Here is an 18,256-nt window from a genome sequence, read left to right as displayed (position 1 = left end):
ACTCACTGAGCGGGAGGGGGAAAAGACACGGATAGCCGGGCATAAAACAACTTAAATGCCTTAGCACTGAACGAATCAGCCATGTTTGCCGATATTTAAAAAAAACAAAAACAAACATTCAATATGATTGTGGTCTCTGTGAGGGGCAGATTGTTGGATAAGACAGCACAGCACTTATACGACACCCCCTCAAATATGTCGACAAACCAATGGTATCTTCCATGCGGAAGTGAAAAATAACAGCCATGTATTTATGCTTGAATGAATTTATACACCTATATATCCATTAGAAACCTTAAATCTGTTGTTAAAAAATCGTCTACATCCAAATGTAATACTTTTCACCACTTATTTTTAAATTTAGGTTGTGTTCAATTGTTTACCTCGTTACAAATAAGATCCACAATATTACTTTAAATTAACTGTATTATTTTCTTAACCACTACATTACTGTGCACAACAAAATATTAGCAATAAAGCATCCTGACCTATGAACCAAAGTAGAAACAGCCACCTCACAGCAAACAAAATGCTAAGTTAATTATTTCCCAACCTATATATGGGTCATCTGAAAATAATTCAGGCAACGACACAAGAAGAAGACAACCAACCGATTTCACAGAGCACTGTTTATTACAATAAAAAATAAACATTACACATCAGATCAAATGGTCAGGTGTAAAAAATAAAGACATTTATGAAAAGATCTGTGTCACAGGAAATTGAGTCTTCACTTGCAGTACCGGTCCGCTTTCATTTTACTCCTCCTGTAAAACAGAAAAATGAGAAAATGTTGCACTTAATGTTACATTACAGCACACACTATCTTCTTATTGATCATTCATATAAACATTTTTAACAGCAGACATTATGACTTGTTAATGAAGACAACCGGTTTGTAATTGGAGTCAGGAGAAATAGCTGCCATGAGAAATGGCTGTGTTAAATTAGGGTCCATTTGTAAGGAAGGCCCCATCCCCATGTCCACACTCAGACTCACAGGCTTGAAGACATGGTCCTCATAAGCTGCTGAGGACTTAGGACTGTCTCAAAGTCAAATCATGAAGACCTTCTCAAAGACATTTTGACACACTGTGCACTAATTTCTAAAGTGAAACATAATGTGCTGCATACTTTTAATACCCCTCGGCCACATATAGTGTAAGATTCTTTTGAAAGTTACTGCCCTATAATTTAGATTAGATGGTCCTTGTGTAAAACTTATTACACACATTTTTATATTTGAAAGTACTCAGATATTATAACTGCACAAGGCACAAGGCCATTTCACCTTGAAAAAGTAGGTCATGGTCACCTATTTTCAACAGGCTTCTGCTCTATACCAACATGCATCCACAGTATAAAGTTGGTACAGATATCTCAATGCATTCTTCAAATAATGTGATTATGTCATTGAATGGACAGACAGACGACAAAACGATTACAATGCCCCTCAGCTGATGGGTAAAAACAAAATATACAGTAGTGTACCGGTCCACTGAGAATAATAAGTAAATATTACATTAACAAGGATATAAAATGGTTCATGGAAGCCCATCAAATCACAAGAATGCAAGGAAATGACTGCGCACCATTTTGACCAACATTTCTTTTTATTTTTACTTCACAATACCATTTTTAGAAAAAGAAGCAAATCCAAAACGCTTGTAAACATTTAATACAATTATTATTTTTGCAGCCTAAATAATTAAATACCTATTTTACTTCTAATTAGCTTGACTTATTTTCAGCTATACAGGGTGGGGAAGCAAAATTTACAATATTTTGAGGCAGGGATCGAACGACAGTGTATGACCAATTAGTTTATTGAAAGTCATGAGAATTTATTTGCCACAAGAAAACTTACATAATAGAAAATGTTTTTATTCTATGTGTCCTCCTTCTTTCTCAATAACTGCCTTCACACGCTTCCTGAAACTTGCGCAAGTGTTCCTCAAATATTCGGGTGACAACTTCTCCCATTCTTCTGTAATAGTATCTTTAAGAAAGTCGACATTGCTGTGTGGTGTTCTATTGGTAGCATGTTCTAAAATGCCCCAAATAGCATAATCCAGAGGGTTTAGATCTGGGCTAGAAGGCGGCCATAAACATGATTCCCAAACATTGCTAAAGTTGGATTTGTTGCTGTTGTCAACAAGTGTTTTGGTGTTCTTGTGTAAGATTTTAACTTCAAATCATATTTTACTGCATTTCTAACGGTCTTGTTGTCTACCTCAAGTTCAATTGCCATTTTTCTCATGGATTTGGTTGGATCCTTTAGGATTTTGGATTTGAGAGCTTTAATAAAAGCTTTGGTACGTTTTTTGTTGCTTCCTCCACTTCCAGACTTTCTTGTAATAGTTTTGCTCATAGTCATTCTCTTCTTTACATTATAAACAGTCTTTATGGACACTCCAACTATTTTTGAAATCTCCTTTGGTGTGACAAGTGCATTCAGCAAATCACACACTCTTTGACGTTTGCCTTCCTGATTACTCATATGGGCAAAAGTTTATGAAAAAGTATGGATAATAGTGTTAGGTATGATTATGACATCAATATATGTTTGGTTTCAAAACAATTGACGTAGTGCCTGCTGAGAAAAAACAACTAAATGTTCATTGTAAATTTTGCTTCCCCACCCTGTAAGTCATTTTTATTTCTCTGTAAGAATTAGAATAAAGTCTCATTCTTCATTTTGTTGCCAAGCTAACGTTGCATGATGCATAGCTACGTGTTGTTGCTTTCCTTTTTAAACCATTTTGAACCCTTCTAACCTCAAACACTCAACCACTGACCAGCTGACATCTGTGAGGTCTGTGATTTAGGAGAACAGGTTTGCGCTGATTTGTACATGTTTAATAACTAGAACGGTCTCCAGGGGCAACAAAAAGGAACCGAGCCATCGAGCCATAAAGGTTATAAGTGACATCTGCGCTTTGCCTGCTTTTACAAGCCAACATGTCTGCTATGAAAAGGCTCTACCGTGAATGAAGTCTTTTTTGTTGTGCTATGCAATTCTGAAAAACACTGAAGCATTTAGAATTGTACCTTTGTATAGATACATGGTCCTGTCTCTGATATAATCTAAATTTGTGACAAATCTTAGAAGAATTCAAAGCATTTGTAGTTTGATATGAGTTAACATTCAACGCAGTGATAATAAAAACAAGTCATTTGACAAATACCATTTATAATGAGCTTATTTTTATACCTGTCGAGCAGAGCTTCATGAAACTTCCCATCCATTCTGGCTCTCTTTAGCTTGGAGGAGTCTTCCTCATTAACCCTGAGTCGACGATCTTGGAAACTCTGAAACTTCTTCCTGTATTTCAAACAGTAACAGTGAACAAAAGAATGAGCTAAGCTGAAAGAATCACAGACCTAAGCATCCAGAAAAAACACTCACCCTTTTAAAATCTGCTGAAATTTCAACTACATATTCTCTTTTAAGCAACGCAGCAGCACTAAGAAGCTATTTTTTTAATCCACATAATGAGCCCGAGTAGTAATGACAGCAGAGTATTTAAATGTTGCGCCCAAATAGCAACAAGATGAAAAGCTAAGCCTAGCAGCTGCCACAAGTCAACATATCATATTATGTATATTATTTAAATACACAGTCAAGTCACAGGGTTTTATTATCGTCAAAGCATTAATGGTAGAATTTGTTAATGAAGGTGGAACATCCTGTTTAAACATGATTTGTAGCTGTATTGATCTAATTTAAGCTAAAACTGTGCAACAAACCTCATTAACCTCTTCTCATTGCAAAACATCATTAACATTTTATATTACAAATGCTCCTGGAACAGCTTAAAATAGTCGTCAGTCATTTAAATGAATATCAGCACAAACATGCGATGAATAAATAAAAACATCTCCTGTGACATGTTGTTTCTTTCTGCTCTGCCTGTGTTTTATGATTCCCAGGCTGCACTCCATCCTGAAAGGCATTTGAGCCACTAAACACTACATCAAAACACAAGCTCAAGGGCAGCCATTATCAACATGTCAACATGATGAGTCCATTTGCCCAGCACTCATCTAAAACAAATAATAGAGCTGTAACAAGTCAAAGCAAAAAAAAAAAAAAAAAGCTTCAGACATGTTGTGTGGAACTTAATAGGCCACAGACGGGCTGTATAAAACATTGCCGGCGCAGGAAGCTGAAAAAGCTGAAATGCTTTACTTTCCCATCACGGCCTAACAGCACCCCATCAATTGCTTCTTTAAAGCATGAGATTGATGAGGCGGCAGCTTAGAGGTCCAATCTCACGCACAGGGATGTGATTTTGTTGTCAAAACGTTGTCGTGCAGAACGGCAGGATGTGAAAATAATGGGAAGGAAATCATTGTCTGCAGAGATCAGTGCGCGATGTGTTTTCTTCTTCAATCAAAATAAAGTGCTCATTTCAAGGAAGGTTTAAAGGTATAGTGCTTAAACTGTAAACTGTCAAACTGTCATAAAACATGGGTCTGATTAATGATGCAATGAGACAACTTGAGCATAAATCGATTTCTAAAGTCACTTTCAAAGTTTCAAACAAGACACAGGGCATAAATTACAACATCTTCTCTTTTAAAGGATGAAAATACTCTGCATACAGACAACGCATGATCTGTTCAATCATGACTGAGCTGAAGTGATAAAATAAATATCAAAAGAAGCAACGTCTTAAAGTGTGGACACTTTTAAAGAATGTGTATTTTTCATGTGTTAATGCTAGGGTCAGACGAAAGATTTCAGAGACAAAATGAGACCTTGCAACTACAGTGTGAACCGCATGTAGTGATCATGACCAACCACAAAAATAGGACAGAATAACTCTAGTTCATTTAGAAAGATACTATAGTGTTACTGCCCTACTAAACAGTACAGTGAAACTTAGTTCAGCCACATCTTAATAACTGCAATAAATAAACAAATAAATAAAGGTATAATTGCTTTAAAAGTCAGAATTAACAGTGATAAATAAAACTAAATAGTGAAAACAGTTTGAAGAAGAATGGATTTAATTCCATTCACAGGGACCATTTTAGGTCTATTCATTCATTAAACTCTATGCTACTTTCAAATAATTTTCTCTTCATGAAAAAGAGAAAATAAACTTGCATCTGTGATGGAAGCCATGCTCATTGTGTGGAAAATGTGTGCTTATGCTGATGCCTCAGTGTTGAGGGAAAAAGGAGTCGCTGCCCATTTTTAGAGTTTTCATGAACCGTTTGTGTTTAATCCTAAAAGACCTAAATGGCCACTGGCAAGCAAAAGCATCTACTGATCTAAAATAGTTCATAACTTTTGGATCATTAACCCCAAAATTATTTCAATACACTGAAATACATCTAATAAGAAGTTTCTCAGCTTTTGGAAACACCACCATCTTCTGCACTGATTTGCCAATAAAACTCATGTAGTTTAACAAATGGCAGGGGTTGTAGATACTTGGTTTAATGTGCATTTAATGACATATTTTGCTTAAAAATTCACTTTATCTCTGTTTTAATATTATAACCTTCAGATTTACTGAGCTTTTATGAACATCTACCAGATCAGTAAATTCAATATAGGAAAATACTGATTTTCACTGAAAAATGCAAAACTGCAGATGATAAGATTATAATGAAAAATGGTGATACATCACTTAAGAAAGGTTAAATGTGGAGAAAAATTACAAAACAGTTCTATGTTCCTGTATTCACGTCATATAATTTGTACCATAAATGTGAAGACCTGATTAAAAAAAAACAAAACAAAAACTGAGCCATTTGTGATTCAGAGTGGGAGATGTCAGGTATATCTCACAGTTACATCAATATAAACAAATAGGGTAATAGGTACCAAAATATCTGTATTTGACTGTTTTTAACATCAACAACAACTTCAGCTGTATGAACCTCACCATCACTATAAAAGTGTTTGATCACAGTTCTGCTTATAGCGATCATTTCATTCTATTCAGATGTAATCCCTATAGATTGTACTGTACTTGCAAAGTGCAGCTCTGCATCTTTCTGAAAACCTGCCAGTTCACATTAATGCAACTAGAAGAGGTGAGACTCTGTGCTCTGTTCTGACAGCTAGCTTTTCAGGCTATTTTGTAGCATCTTAAAATATGAATGACGATATTCAGAGCAGCTTTTCTGATATTAATGAAACTGTGAAAGGATAGAAAATAATAATGATGAAAAATGAGAAGGTCAAGAATTGAGGGTTGGAGTTGGTGTCCGCTCTAATAAGAGAAAAAAAACTCTTAAGATAGGACCTTACCAGGACAGTGGGTGACGGAAACACTGCACTTCACTGTAGAACATGAGCTACAGTTCTTCAATACAATACATTACATTATAAAACCTGCCACTCAAGATTATACAGTTCTCTGGAGTTAAGCTGTGACAGTTGATATCATGTCACTACAACCTTTACTTGCAATGTTCTAAAATGGTCTGGAGTCATTGTGGATCTCTGCTCTGAAATGGGTTTAACACATTTTCCTGTTATCATGTTCTCGCATGTAATGACATTCATACAGTTTCCATTGACGACTGAGAAAGCCCACAAGACATGTCTGAAATCTTGTGAAACATAACACATGGGGCCTAAATCAGATTTCTGCTGCTCGTATTTGTCTTCTTTTATGACAGTGTAAACAGCACAAATGTCAGATTTTTACTGACATGGCTTCAATCTGAACATCCTGGGAGTCTCAGTGAATACAAACATGGAAGACCACCAACATCCTGAGATTCTGGATAAAGTCTGTACCATTCGCATCACAATCTCACCATCGTTTAAATAAAAATAAATACAGTAACGCATGTAAAAGTGAGGAAAAAATACCTGATGTAAAAAAATCTAAGCTAACACTACAGACCAGTCAGTAGATCATCTGGTACAGTACATCACACATAGAGGCATCCCAGGTTTGATTCCAGCCTGAGGCTATTTGCTATCGTTGCCCTACTCTTTCTCATCTCCTATTTCCCTCCACTGAATCTATTTAATAAAGATAAAATGTGCAAACATATATATATATATATATATATATACATATATATATATATATATATATATATATATATATATGTATATATATATACGTGTGTGTGTGTGTGTGTGCGTGCGTGTGTGTAGGGTACCGTGTAAAGTCCTGGGCCAACATTTGCTTTGTTGGTTTAGCAAAGTTATAATGACCAGATATATGCATTTCTCAGTCTCTGTATTAAAACATGATCTGGATATATATGAAGTATGTACAGCAGTAAAAAGTAAAGTTTCAGGAAAAAAAACCAGCTTCTATAACCTCCTAAAAACCAGTAAGTAGAGGTTATGGTGTTTTTACATTAATTAATCGCCTTGATTGGAAACAGCATGATGCAACCCTTTTCTTAGACACATTATTTATTTATGGTATGTCCTTTGTGGTGGACTTTTTTTTTTTTTAGTAAAGCTGTGAAACTCTTGTCCACTACAGAGCACACAAATGCACTGCTGGGTCTCAAGAGGATAAACCTAAGTGGTAGTATTTAGTGTGACCTCCCTTTGCACTTACCGTGTCTTTAACACTTTTGTTCAGACAATATGAGATTTACTGCATTCATTTTCTGATGTTTTACACCAGGTTTCATTCAACACATGTCAGATGTTTCTAACTTCTTGTCAGAGGTCACACTATACAGTGACCTTAACCTTTGGAACCCATTTTTTGGTGGGTCTTTTAAGGCTGTGCACATATTTCCTGTACTTTCTTGTTGCATCTGAAGAAAAGAGAATGAGAAATAAATATGTATGTTCATTTCAACCCTGCAAAAAAAAAACACCCAAATACACACACACACATATATATATATATATATATATATATATATATATATATATATATATATATATATATATATATATATATATATATATATATGTATATATATATATATATATACATACACACACACACATATACACGAGGGCCGTTCAATAAGTTCATGGCCTCACCCAGAACAGAACAACACAGACTGATAATTTATATTTTATTTTTCAACATAATCTCCATTTACAGCAATGCACTTGGTCCATCGATGTTCAAGCATCACTATCCCATCACGAAAGAATGTAACATCCTGTATTATAACAACCAGTATTTCTGGGTGAGGCCATGAACTTATTGAACAGCCCTCGTATATATATATATATATATATATATATATATATATATATACACATTTGTGAAATAAACCCCCTGGTGTAGATCCCAGTCTACTTCACATAATTGATCAATCAAATATACAGCACATTAAACTCAAAGGATTTAACTTCCTTAACATCAACCACTTCCACAGCACTATGGAGACATGGTTTCTGATTCATTCCTTCCTAAACTACATTAAAATGCAGCACAAAAAGTTCTTCTGAAACAAACAAACTGCTGATATTCAATCCTACGCAGACAGAATTCAGTATGGGTTTAGACCGGGCTGTTTGTGTTTTAAATCAACTGTGTATTTACTCACAACAGAGGTTACGTACACGTAATTGATCTCACAGGACTTCACATTGCCTCTGTCCTCATCTGCAAGGTCGTCTTTACGCTTTACCTCTCGTTCTGCACTTGATCGGATCTGTTTATCATTCAAGAAAAAAACACACATACAGAGTTAGAGAGCAAGATGTTCTGCACTAAATAAATACCTTGAACTCCCTGAAGTGAGGTCAGAAGCCTTTCCCCTTCTATCTGAACATTCAGGTCCCCACAGAGATTGCACACTTAAAATGAAAAGGATTAACATGCAACCTTGCTGAGGAACACAATTTACACATCACCTTCACCATCTCGCCATCCCCTGCTGTCTTGTTCTTGGCCACGATGTCCCCACTGTCGCTGTAGGAGATGAAACAGCTATTCGCTGCCAGGAGAGCCATTTTGCCCTGAGGCCAAACACAAAGAAAACAGAGGAGGAGGCAACAGATTAGATATGAATGCGGCGGGACTGGTTGTTGTGACAGGCTTAAAAACGTAGCCTGATATTTGATGTAAAAGAGTCTCAAGGTTGTGAGAGGGTAGGTTGTTTATAGGTTACACAAAGCGTCGAGGTGAGCAGTGTGTTTCTGTGATAAGGAAGATGCATTCTGCATAATGAATCAGTTGGTGATGATGAAAGAACTACAGCTAAGTGTAGTCTCTCAGGGACGGAACCCTGATCAGTTAAAGGCAGAGGAAAAGTGTCATCTTTAGCTTAATGTCTCACACTAACATACAGCAACACTCGGATCTATATTTACAGTTGTATAGTTGTGTTATGCACATGTTGGCTCTACAAGCTGTATAATATCATTATTTGTTGTTATTTTCTAATCTTTAGGTTATAATGATTGTTTTTCCATGCTTTACCAAACAAACAAGTGAAAAAAGAAGAGGAGTTCACAAATAGAGGGTATGCATGTGACCTCACCGCTAGCGGAAGTCACCACGGTTACGCCTACTGAGTGGCAGAAAGCAGAGGCGATTTCTCACAGACTGCAAGGGAAGCTCTGCTTCCCCTAAAATTATGACAATTAAATGGTCAAATATGTACGGTTATGTTAACATTTCATTGACTACAAATGTGTTAGAACACGTTCATCTCAAAGACGAGTTCATTCAGAATCAGCTTTATCACAAATCAACAGACTCGATGTTGTTCACTCCTCATACATTCCCGTTGCGCTGTTTTCTCATATGATCTATGGTCAATGCATTTGCCTGTAGACGCTCAGCATCCATGCACTTCAATGGGACTTCAAAATGTGACTTCACGGAACAGTTTTTTTTCATTGTCTCAAAACTGGACAGTAATTGGATAAATGCCACGATGTTGTCCCACCCCCCGGACGCCCAGCGTCTCTGGGGGTGAATGGAGCTGTGGGCGGAGCTCAGCTGGGCTGGACGATGGGCTTCCATATGCTGATTGGAGGATCAGTCGAAAGGCTGAATCCCATTTGATTGACAGCTATTTTGAGATATACTCCTTCACTTGACAGAGTTCAGTTTAATACCGTCGCGCATTCTGCTTGTGAAATCGAGAGAGAAACCACTATAAATTACTTGTTCATTTCTTGCACTGTAAATACACAAATATACAAATCACAAGGAACGGAGGGCCGACTTTATGTTTAAATAACTTGACAATTTTGTTGATTTAAGCTGACAAGCCGTTGTCAATAACGATGAAACCATGCATATTTGTTTCAGGTAAAAATAGTGATGATCCCCTATACCCTGGATGTCCGGATACGTGATTTCGGGCCACATGTCAATGTTCGTGGGCCACTTGTTCTTTGGTAGCTCATACGATCCATGTCCAGACCAACTGTCCTTAATTTAATTTCATATTTCACATTTTCCGGTCTCGCTGTGTTTGCTGCTATACTCTGTCATGTTGAGCAGGTTGGGTTTTGCCACTCGGTCTGACTTAGAGGGGCGTGGCCCAGAGGGGAAGTGACGTATGTGCATACCCGCTATACCCCCACTCGGCTGCACAACCCTTTGCCCCTCCAGCTCACTGATACCCTGCCTAACCAGAGAGCCATTTTGAATTTGGAATTAAAGATAATTAGAATATTGGAAAGAAAGATAATTGGAATAATAAAGATAATTGTAAACCAGACTAAACTGTCCTTTTTGGGTTGTTCAGTCAAACCAAGACAAGCATTATTCTGTCCAAGTCTTAACTTGCAATCTTTTTAAAAAATGTTTGAAAATTTTATAATAAATGTCAAAGTTGAATTTCAGCCATCAGACTGTGCTCTGCCCCTCTCCTAGAGATAAAGAACATAGTGTCCTATTTGAAAAGAATCATTTGAATAGCCTTGGAAATTTTCTTTAAAAAAAAGTTGAAATGTTCAAAAATTAAATAAATGGAAATTCAGCCATCAAACTGCACTGCACCCCTCCTGAAAAGCACTAGGTGAATAGTGTCTGAAAAATGGGATGGACAAAAATCTCAGATGGGAGGATGGACAGATGGACTGAATTCTTGGTATATCTATATCCCCCCACCCTCTGGGGTGGGTGGGGGCATAATAATAATAATTAGCTGTCTCTCCTTTTATTTATAGGTTCCAAAAATGTGTATGGACAAGACAGAAAAGCACAATCCACATAACTGATAAATTCAACATATCATTGAGTTGCCTACTGATGCTCTAGAAAATAATGACAGACACATGAAAACTGCTCTGGCAAATGGATAATAAATAACACATTTCATTGCTTTGCATGTAATCTCTAAATCTAGTTAAAAAGTAATCAGACCTTCCAATACACTCAGCTCCTGCATTCTTTCCTCTTCTGTATTCATTTACCTTCTGTCTGTCTCACACAGATTGTGTCTCACCTTCATCCTCTAACAAGATTTATCTGAATGTTATGACTTTATTCTCTGTTTAACAGCATCTTATATCATTGGTTTCCATTGTTTATAATTTACTACTTGTTTCATTCCTTTCAGCTTTTTATCCTGTTTTGGTCTGATTTCCCTGCACTAACTCTGAATATTACCGTTTTACTGTTGTTTTATGGCTAATTTAACATCTGGCCGAGGGACATTGGTTGAAAACCAGCCATTTAGATAACACTGGCACATTTACAGTGATGAGGACTGTTGTGCAATGGCCCTGAAAAAATTCAACGTGTTTACTCACATGCTGGAAAACAGGCTCCCACTGTTCCCTGGAGCCAATGGCATCAGAGCGCCCAACAACCACACCGTCAGAGTTGATCCCCAAATACTTTCCATATCCAGACTTTAAAGCTATCCTAAAATGAAAACCACAAAATGTCTGAATAATCAATGAATAAGACACAATAAGCCTTATCTTATTAGTAACACAAGTTACAAGACAGAAAATGTTTAATATAATGAAAAACATAGATTATATCAAGGATGAATTTCCCAAAGAGGATGACAATATAAACAGTCAAAGGGCTACTTTTATTTATTTATTTTATCAGATTATGTTTTTCCTCCTTTTGAACCACAGAAACAAACATGTTTTCATTATACAGTATAAAATAGCCATTTCAGGTATTTATCATTGAATGGGTAAAAATTCAATAATGTAAAATCATGAAAGATCCTTTAATGTAAACATAATCTTATCACACTGTACAACTTGTATTTTGCAATGACAATAAACCTGATTCCATTCTATTCTATGTAACAGATAAAACACTGGCCAATGTCAGTGAACAAGGCAGATGTTGGACATTAACAATGTTTGGGTGATATATCTGTGCATCCCTAACATTATCATTTATTTTGTTGTTTTGTAATTCCCAATATCTATTGCAAAACTGTCTGACAATGCTCTGTTTTGCATCGTACAATGACACTGAACAGAGAATTGACTCCAATCAGTTTAGAAAAACCAGAAACCATAAATAGTTTTCTTCTGTCAAACAGGCTACGTTCACACTGTAAGGAAAAGTCATCCGATCTTTTCACTTGCATGACTCATGGTTTCTTCATGACGATGTAATCTGTAAAACACATAGAGTCTGATATTTTCAAGTCTAGTCTGAGCCACTTCTAAATGTGGTCCTGAATCAGATACAGACCTGATGTTTTTCAATGTGACTTCAGTCTGAACATTCAGATCAGAATTCATGCAACTTTAAAGTTCAGTTTAAATAGAAATTTCTCACAACTACGCACTGGAAAAAGTTTGTCATGTGCTATAAATAAGTTTTGATGTGACATACTGCAGCAGTAAAATGAATCCAAAACATCATACATAATAGTAAAACACTGACGGGACATTTTATTTCACTGAAAATTAACAATACTGACATATTTTATCTTAAAAGTAAGGTTTTGAAAGCACAGTGTTTATTGTAGTGGAATATCCTCACTGTGTGTATTAGTGTCTATACTGAAGGAAATGATCTATCCCCACTGCTTCTCTGCATGTATTTCAGTTCAACACTGGGACCAGACCTCTATTTATTTTGTTTGCCTCTACCGTTGCTTTCTATTTACCATTTGATATTTTACAAATGAATAATTTATGCATTTTTATATGCTTGATTTATAATTTACACAAAGGATCTAAATAAAAGGAGGAAAATAATCAAATATGAATAATCATGTTCTATTTGTCAATTATAGAACTCAAAATGTCATAAGAAGTAGGTTTCCATTGAGTTGACAGAGGATGATTTTTGTTTTTGTACACCCACCTTGTGTCTGAGAGCTTAACGGCGGTAAACTGCTCAGGGGGGTCTGGACCTTCATCATCTGAAACATGAAAAACAGCGTTTACTTTCTAAATCAGTTACTCTCTTAATATTCTCCAGTTGTTAGTAACACATTTCAAGTTCCTTTTGTATTGTTTTACACACAATATGGTTGTGATTTCACTGTTTTCATTTGTGCTACAGGGCCATTTCTACCTGTTTAAAAGTGCTAAACTGAAGCTAATTAACAATCATGTGTCATCGTTAAAATGTGGATAATTTCCTCTGTGTGAAGTTTATCCTTGAGACCTGCTTCATGTTTTACTTATGCACTCTCATTATTAATAACACAAACCCTCTGGCTACACAGCGCTGTGCTCATTTGGGTTCAGTTCCCCTGATTTGAGACATTTAAATAAGATACGAGAGGAGCTGTTGTGTTGCATTTAAATACTTTATTTTAGACTGAGGTCTCCTGGGTCCTTTGTGGTTTCATGAAAATGTGAAATCCCTGGGATTTTGCATCATCCAGTACCTGGTCATAAAAGAGCTGATCTTTACAGACAACAATGAGGCCAGCATCAGTAAATCATAGGTAAAATGTTACACCGTGTTTCTTTTCAAAAGGCTGATTATCTTTGGAATATGTCAGATTCTGACCCAGTGCGTTGGCGGAAAGAGCATCAGGATGTTTCCTGTGACCTACAGGTGAATGGGAACGTTTTTGCAGCTGTCTAAAAGGGAGGGTGTATAATTCACAATATGGTGCCTGTGCAGAAAAATCCAGTAAGGAAAGGGAAATCTTTAATCTGTCTCTCTATACTGCAAGCTTACGTCCTCTTTCATCTTAGAAATGAGCTTATGTGCATGCAGAGGAAGAGGACCCACTAAGGGAATTGGGATGCTTCAATCTCCCAGCCATTTTCACTGGTTCTTACAAAACGTGGGCTGCATTAATTGTTTGCAGTGTCTCTTTTCGCGCAGACGATTTCAATGAGAACCACTCCCTGTGAAGTGCCTGAAGGAAGAGACTTGGTGAAAACTCAGAGTTAGCTCTGCCCTTCCCCTCAACTCAACCCCTGTTCAGCCTTTTCAGACTGCAGCCTGGATTTACTACTTAAATAGTTGCTTCTTTGTGGAGATCCTCTCCATGCACAACGCCCGGAGCCTACAGTGAACGCAGCCTCTAAATGGAGTTTTAAGCTCTTCAAGTTTGTAAAACTTTGAAATAAGCGAACAGCTGTATAATTTACATCTTAATTTCAAATGCAGACATGTGTAATGAAATGCATAAAGGCTTATGTCCTACATTGTACACTTTTTGCATTATTCTAATCCCGATTTGCCATTTCTCTCAGGTAAAGTACCCATTTTCAGTGCTACAAAAACATATTTATCACCCTGGATAAGGCAGTGGGATTTGGTTGTAGGACTGAAATCATCAGCACTGTATTCATTAGAATAATTCACACAGTGCATCTTTTTATGATTAAAAAAAACAAAACAAAAAAACATGACACAGTAAGGTAAGTATGCAAAACTGCACATAAACTGATCAAGTTGAGGTTCAGTGCAAACAAATGTGTGACAACAAATTCAATCAGTAAAATTCATTCACTCCTTAATTTTCTGAACTGCTTAATCTTCAAGAGGGTCACAGCGATGTTGAAGATGAGCAACCATTCACTCTCACATTCACACCCACAGGCAATTCAGACCACTCAGCCTATTACAGTGGATGTCTTTGGACGGCGGGAGGAAGCCAGAGTAACAGGAGAGAACCCACACAGACCTGGGAACAAACCCAGGACCTTCTGGTTGTGAGGTGACAATGCTAACCCCTGCACCACCATGCCCCCCACAATCAGTAAAATATGACAACACGGTCGCTGGAGCCTATCCCAGCTACTTATGGGTGAAGGCGCGGTACACCCTGGACATGTCGACAGTTCATCGCAAAGATGAACAACCAGTCACTCTCACATTCACATCTGTGGGCAATTTAGATTAATCAATTAACCTGTCAGTGCATGTCTTTGGATGGTGGGAGGAAGCTGGAGTACCCGGAGAGAACCCATGCAGACGGGGTGAACATGCAAACTCCACACAGAAAGGTCCCACCCCTATCAACTGGTGTTTGAATTGAACCCAGGACCTTCTTGCTGTGAGGCACGAGTGCTATTCACTGCACCACCGTGTCACCCACAATAAACATGAATAAATGTATAATAAATAAATACATAATAAACATAAAAAAAGTCTTACAAAATGAGAACTGTTGAAATACATAAATATTTCCAGCACCATCCCTTTAATGAATCTACACCAAAATCTTAGAGGTTTGTTACTGGCCCATGTGAAGTGATATAATTATACTTTTTTGCATTGGGTTGCACAACTAATTGAATCACAGTGTTTGCCTGGACAATCATGCAATTAGGAAATTTAAAAGATCAGTGAATTTGGTGATATGTTTGATTCAGTGGCTGAGCAGAGAGAGATACTCCGTAAAAAATGCAAAAAGAAAGTTGAACATTTTTTTAGAGTTTTGAAGTTCTTTTATATTAATCCAAGTTTGTGTGTTTGACTTGAAAACCTGCACATTAGCTAATGGCCAGTATCTGCCTCTACTCCTGCTGATATTGATAACCGTACTGAGACTATAGAACTTCTATTACCACAAATTAATTTGAATATTGCTAGCACAGACCTAAATATGCATCTGTGGTGTTAAGTCTGAAAAGCCACATACACAAGTTTTTCAAACAAAAAATAGAAGTCATGTCAGTTGGATGAAGGGACTAATTTCTCTTTAACTAATGTCAGTGTTTTCTTACCTTTGTGCGGGGCACCAAGTGTGAAGAGCCCAGTATCCAGAGCATGAACATATGCGTTGTTCTGCATCTCTATGGCAACCATCCCAGTAATTTCCCCAAAACTACTGACAGACCACCAACCGGCTGGCAAGCAGACAGACTCATGTTAGAGATATAATGACACATTACACGGCTGTATGCTCATATGCACAGCAGCTACGAGTTTGTAAAATAAACTGTATTAGAAGTACTTTGAGTTTAGGATTAGAAATGTATCTTCCCTCTGTGTCATACTTAGCTGAAACTCTGTTCACCAAGTTGACACCTCATTCTCCTGTAGCTGACATATTATTACACACTGGTGCTTAAAAGTGCAGTGATACACGAGGCAAGCTGCAACCTGACATAAGAGCCTTTAGTTGAGCTCAGAGGATTTTTCATGTTTCAGGAGGGTACAATGTACTGTATATGGGTTGTATCATTTATAAACAGACAACTCCAGAGTTTTTCAAGCCAGTGCAGGCATATATACAATTTTCAAGCAACAAAAAATATGAAAATACCTGAAGCTGACTGTGAAAGTTAATACTGGGTGGCAAGTATCACATGACAAGTGTTGTTTGTGTGTATAAGAACAAACTCTTCATGTTTCCAAAGAAAGACACATAAAAAGAAAAGAAAATCTAAGAGAAATCTGTAAAATCTGACATACTTTAATCATCTAAACTGAAAAACATTGGCAGAGTTAATGCTGGTGTTGACAGTAGATACACATACCAATAACATCCACTTTTTCTTCATCATCGGCTGCTTTTCGCTTCTTATCTTTGTTTTTCTTCTTTTTTCTGTAAGAAAGTGAAGTGAAATTATCAGAAAATATCAGACGATTCCTATGACAAGTGTTTTTGATGGTAGGAATGTTGATGATGTTCTAACCCTACACAACAATGTAAAACCACAATTAACCTGCTTTCTTTCACTAAGGAACAAAACTCAGCTTTAAAACTTAAAATAGTGAGCTGTCTTTTATCACAGTAATTATCAGAACTGTTTGGCAAATGTATATCATGTTAACATTTCCCAACTTTAAACACGGGTACAACAATTTATTAAGGTTCATCAATAAACAAATGTTTATTATCATACATATTGGCTGCATCCAGGCCTTGCTACCACTTTTTAAGGCCCACACTGAGGAGAACTTAATAAGATCATAATTCATGAATAACTTCCTTTGTTTCTACATAGTAACAGCAGAGCCAGTTTATACAGAATTAGATATTAATATGGCTTAACAATGACTAATACAACGTCAATCTGCTACTTACATGTGCGTTAATAAACACATCTAGTGTGTTAATCATCGATAACTTTTAACCAAATTTGGGGTTATACTATCTAAATTAATTCCGATCAAGGCCTCTCTCTCATGCTTTTTCATCTTTAAATATCTTCTTATTATATTGAGGCTGCTGTGAGGGTATTCATAGACTGTTAAGTGGACAATCTTAAGCATTGTTTGGTAAAACTGGGCTAAAAACATCTCCATTACACGTAAGAAGCAACAAACCCATCAGTATCAGCAAGGACAGAAACAAACAAGAAGCTAAAGTCTTAGTTAGCAGTCACAAGACCCGTCGAATGAGCTTCATAGTCAGAGAAAATCTACACCAATATTTACGTTTAGTTAAATAACTAAATTGAAACTGGACACTATACAAATCACCTAGAAGTCACGTTGATGCAAACGTTCTTCGTAAGGCTGGCTAACATTTTAGCATCAGCTAGCGTTAGCATAGATTACTATACATCTGTAAATTAGCGGTTTATAGCCATTTAACTCGCAGCAGCTAGTAGTACAGAATAATGGAAGGAGTTACCCTTTGTTAAGACCTTTTAAAACCAGCTTGGTTGATTTTACACGAGAGTATTCATCCATTGTATAGTCTTGTTAGCACAGAAATATATAAGATTGTTTTTTCTGATTTAGGCACATGTACGGTGGCCGTGGAGGCACATTACACTTCCATACCAAACGCGAAGGGTTAATTTCTCCTGTCATTTAGCCAGAGTTACAATGTCTCATCATAATCTGTGAGTACAAAGATGAAAGTTCATCACACCTTACAGTAATGCAGTGCATTAGTAGATACACTGATATACAGTCTATAACTAAATATGCCAAACCTGTATGTAATATCACCTCTGTAAAATCTTTTCAGTGTTGCA

General features: G+C 36.7%; 1 protein-coding gene across 2 annotated transcripts; it reads right to left on the bottom strand.

Moving 5' to 3' along the window:
* Nucleotides 1-613: 613 nt before the first annotated feature.
* On the bottom strand, nucleotides 614-18,028 carry frg1 (FSHD region gene 1). 2 transcript variants are annotated; one of them, XR_003935428.1, is made up of 9 exons: nucleotides 17,908-18,028; nucleotides 16,805-16,872; nucleotides 16,049-16,171; nucleotides 13,215-13,272; nucleotides 11,678-11,792; nucleotides 8,819-8,923; nucleotides 8,509-8,616; nucleotides 3,215-3,325; nucleotides 614-767 (listed from the first exon to the last, which is right to left on the bottom strand). XR_003935428.1 is itself a non-coding variant. In XM_030134064.1 (9 exons), the coding sequence occupies exons 1-9, from the start codon at nucleotides 17,964-17,966 to the stop codon at nucleotides 731-733; spliced, it is 768 nt and encodes a 255-aa protein (XP_029989924.1). In that variant the 5' UTR covers nucleotides 17,967-18,028; the 3' UTR covers nucleotides 614-730. The 2 variants fall into 2 exon arrangements, 1 of the variants encoding a protein (XP_029989924.1); XM_030134064.1 differs by having other exon boundaries at nucleotides 8,525-8,616.
* Between the last annotated feature and the right edge of the window lie 228 nt (nucleotides 18,029-18,256).

Source organism: Sphaeramia orbicularis, chromosome 1 (assembly GCF_902148855.1).
Source record: "Sphaeramia orbicularis chromosome 1, fSphaOr1.1, whole genome shotgun sequence".
NCBI lineage: Eukaryota > Metazoa > Chordata > Actinopteri > Kurtiformes > Apogonidae > Sphaeramia > Sphaeramia orbicularis.
Note: the sequence above shows the minus strand (reverse complement) of the source record. Positions and strands in the feature narration are given on the sequence as shown.